Source organism: Priapulus caudatus, unplaced genomic scaffold (genome assembly GCF_000485595.1).
Source record: "Priapulus caudatus unplaced genomic scaffold, Priapulus_caudatus-5.0.1 Scaffold404, whole genome shotgun sequence".
Lineage (NCBI taxonomy): Eukaryota > Metazoa > Priapulida > Priapulimorpha > Priapulimorphida > Priapulidae > Priapulus > Priapulus caudatus.
In genome coordinates, this window is record NW_014577465.1 from 216,025 (window position 1) to 219,902 (window position 3,878).

Here is a 3,878-nt window from a genome sequence, read left to right on the forward strand (position 1 = left end):
AGAGAGAGAGAGAGAGAGAGAAGAGAGAGAGAGAGAGAGAGAGAGAAGAGAGAGAGAGTCCGCTGTCGCGGGACATCGCGTGAGGTGACACGTGGAGAACCCTCCGGCTTCAAGCCACAGCGCATGCAGCAGCGCCGACGACCCTGTTAGCGCATCATGCAGCTTCTATAGACGTCGGCAAGCGCGAGATCCGAGCGTCGCACACGCTGACAAATAGCGTCGCCGCGCTGCCGCCACTGTCGGTAGAAATCTCCAGAGACGACGCGCGGGTGAAAAGGAAAATTATCGTTGCATCGACACGATGTTATCGCTTGTCGTCAATTTGAGAGAGAAGGAGAGAAAGAGTGAAAAGGAGAGAGAAAGAGAGAGAGAGGAGAGAGAGGGAGAGAGAAGGAGAGAGAGAAGGAGAAGGAGAGAGGAGAGAGAGAGAGAAAAGGAGAGAGAAGGGGAGAGAGAGAAGGAGAGAGAGAGAAGAAAGAGAGGGAGAGAGGAAGAGAGAAACGAACAAACAGGCAATGATATCGAGACAAACAAGAGAAAAGAAATAGACAGAGCGACAAATAGATAAGGCAAGAGAGAGGAGGAGACAGACCGAGTGTGAGAGAACGCAACATATTTAGTTCGCAGCCTCCCGCTTGCAAAACGGACTGCGAGTATGAAAAAACTTACCAGCGTCACCTGTTGCTAGATAAAGCACCATACACCAAGGTCTATCCCAGGAATGGGCAATTCTCTTGTTTGACCTCACTTTTCAACTTTTACAATTTCCGATCGAAATATATATATGTATAAATACCAATCTAGTTATCGAGTTAAAATCAATCTAACGTAAACTATTATTAACTATCACAAATGTACAAGGTTATCTAGTCTTTGTCCAAATTGTATATCATGAAGAGAGGATGGGTTATCTATACTATATGATGAAGCTACATAGTAGATACCTGTTCCTCTAAAGGTGTGCCAGAAACAAACGGAGAAACGAAGCCACTCCTCCATTGTCTTTCCCATCACCACCTGCGTAACAAAACCAGGTGAGAGAAGTGATTACACAAGCATCAATTGCACCGCCACCTGGTGTGTACTTGGCGGTGACATTGTCCCAGGAGATCATTACCGGCAGAGCTCCTGGCTTCTACGTGTAGCCTAAACTGCTAATACTAATTGTATTGTGGGGTTCATTGCTTGTGACTGTCGAATAATTTTTAGCGTCGCACGCAAACCAGCCAGGAGTCGGTTGATCCGCCCTGCCGCGTATGTTGCGCACTCACGCACACACTGTGCATGCTCGGCAATGTAGGTGGTTGTATTCCAATGTATATATATATATATACATCCAATTTATTCCATGCACAACACTTATTATGTCTAATAAGATCGTTTGACAAGGCGCGAAGATTAAACGTTTGTAGAAAGCGTATACGAGCAATATCTAGCCGAAAGTTTTGATTTTAATAGTGGTGACCCGCTCCAGCATAATATGGACTAAGTCGCAAGTCATTGTTTTGAGTAATGAGCACGCACACATGTCAATGCTGAAAATGTAGGCCATCCTGGACAAAAATGAGGTTTTTACAAAAATAAGTTCCTAAGTGCATATTTAATCCGGTATATAGGTTCAGATATCTCTAGATTGTTATGATCATTTAAAAAAAAAAATGCATATTCCGGAATAAGTCGGTTTCCGATTTTCAAATTGCTATAGATCGGTCAATTCTTTAGATATAGCCAAATATTATATATCATTTTAAAGGTAATTAAATGATCTATTCAGATATGCACATAATTCAATTTGTAGAATTTCCTACTTAATCCTGGTTTTGCTGGAACGCGTCATTTAATTTTTTTATAATTATAGTCAATATTATCAACATAGAATCATGGTGTACCCACGATGATACCACTACCGCAGCACTCGTGTATATATAGATAGCATCGCGTGTAGTCGCTATTTACGGGCGAGGGGTGCGGTGTGTGCATGTTTACCTGTTTCGGATTGTAGTGTTTGAAGCATAGCGTATCGTCGGGTGAGGCGTCCGGTCGGTACTCTATAGCCTGGATATCTGAAACACGCTCAGCCATCTTATCTCACGCGCAGACGATATACAGACGATATATGAGCGCGAATTCTTTTTTCACATTATCTCAACCTACCCTCCACCCAACACACACACACACGTTGTAAGAAATAATAAGATCAGAATCAGGCTGGCGGAAGGGTATGCATGGGCTTCGAGTCCTGCCTTGGTTACGAACGCTGTTGTGCCCTTGAGCAACGTACTTTAAGCAGATTTGCTTCATTCAGCACTTGCTGTAGAATGAGTTTAGAATGCTTGGGCGGGGTATAACTTAAATAAAATTAATAAAATTATTAAATATTGTATAGTAATATCAATATATTATTCAGTTACAATTATTAAATTTAAAACGGGCAGTTGTAAACGGTTTGTAACGGGTTTTTATTACTAATTAATAATACGTTATACAATTTTTACGTGAATTATTTTTTAGCTATGGGATTACTGTTACGAGTACTTCCTATCACGTATGATTTTTTCCAAAGTTATCAAGCAATAACCTATTGTCCATCTATATCTATATCTGCAAGCAAAAGCTCGTTTCTCTGCAGCGCGGGTATAGCTTTGCTGGGGGAAGCCTGTTATATAGAAACAAGATTAAGCGACGCAGCGAACGAGGCGAAATATCCCACGAGAAACTAGGAAAAAGTGCGATAATATCCCTTGCACTCTCGAGGCCTATGATTGTAACGTATCCGGCAAACAGACGCGGATATTTATTACTGTGCATGAATGACCAGCTCCGTCAACCAGGGTACGCCACATGTTATCCTGACAGTAAAACTCACATAGCCTATGCAGCGTGCTTACGCATTGCGCTGTTGCTGAAGCTAGGCGAGCGCGCGGACGTGCAGGGTACGTAGTTTGGCATATACGTCGCCAGCAGCGTTGGAAAGCGTGCAGTAACCAGTGTGGGATATGCGAAAACCGTCTCTCTTTCTGTGGTCGAAGTTCATATTTATCGCCCCAGACTCGGCAACAATCAAAAGAGACAATGTGTTATAAAGATTTATAGCACATGATCTAATTATCATCGCTTACATTATATATAATACGTGGCAATAAGTATGTACTATAGTAGGGCCTACTAATCGTAATGACAAGGAATACACATGACAAAATACATGATACTCGCTTGATTCTATAGTACCTTCAGGAAATATACGGCTAGCCTGTACGACAGATATAGCAAACAAACCTGGAAAGAACTCTTCGCTTTCCTCGGCGTCATTGGTTTTTAGGCGTTTGGACATCGTGGAGACGTACGTATGAGGCAATCTTTTGTGTGATGACTTCTGGTGAATTGAGGTTAAAGGCCGGCGCACACCTAAAATGATTTTCCCAGAAATCGGTCCGATTAAAAAATCTCTTCATCGTATGTAAAATCGGCTCAGCGCGACGCCTTCCGATAAACATCATGCACACTTACGATAAAATTGGTTATTTTGTTGATGGTAGGCGCCATTTTGAATGTCATGTGACACGGGCACGTTCAGCTATTGGCTGTTCAAAAAATCGCTTCAAAAACATGTTTGATTTGGAACGATCACCCGATAAAAATAATCGTAAGTAAAATCGTCTACAAATGAACGCGCACACCTACCCGATATCGGCTGATTTTTATCGGGCCTATCAAATCGCGTGATAAATCGGCTGGTGTGCGCCGACCTTTACACCTTGCTATTAAATCAAACCCATATAGAGGATCGTAAACCACCCAAACTCGACCACTATCTCTCTCTCTCTCTCTCTCTCTCTCTCTCTCTCTCTCTCTCTCTCTCTCTCTCTCTCTCTCTCTCT

At 42.5% G+C, this 3,878-nt stretch overlaps 1 protein-coding gene across 1 annotated transcript in view; it reads right to left on the minus strand.

The window, feature by feature from the left end:
- Positions 1–3,699, minus strand: part of LOC106810020 (xylose isomerase-like) — a gene marked incomplete at its 3' end in the record, with an annotated part of 4,768 nt that extends 1,069 nt beyond the window's left edge. Inside the window, 4 exon segments of the mRNA XM_014813272.1 lie at positions 945–1,017; positions 1,987–2,063; positions 3,277–3,405; positions 3,682–3,699. Coding sequence (XP_014668758.1) covers positions 945–1,017; positions 1,987–2,063; positions 3,277–3,331 — 205 coding nt within the window.
- Between the last annotated feature and the right edge of the window lie 179 nt (positions 3,700–3,878).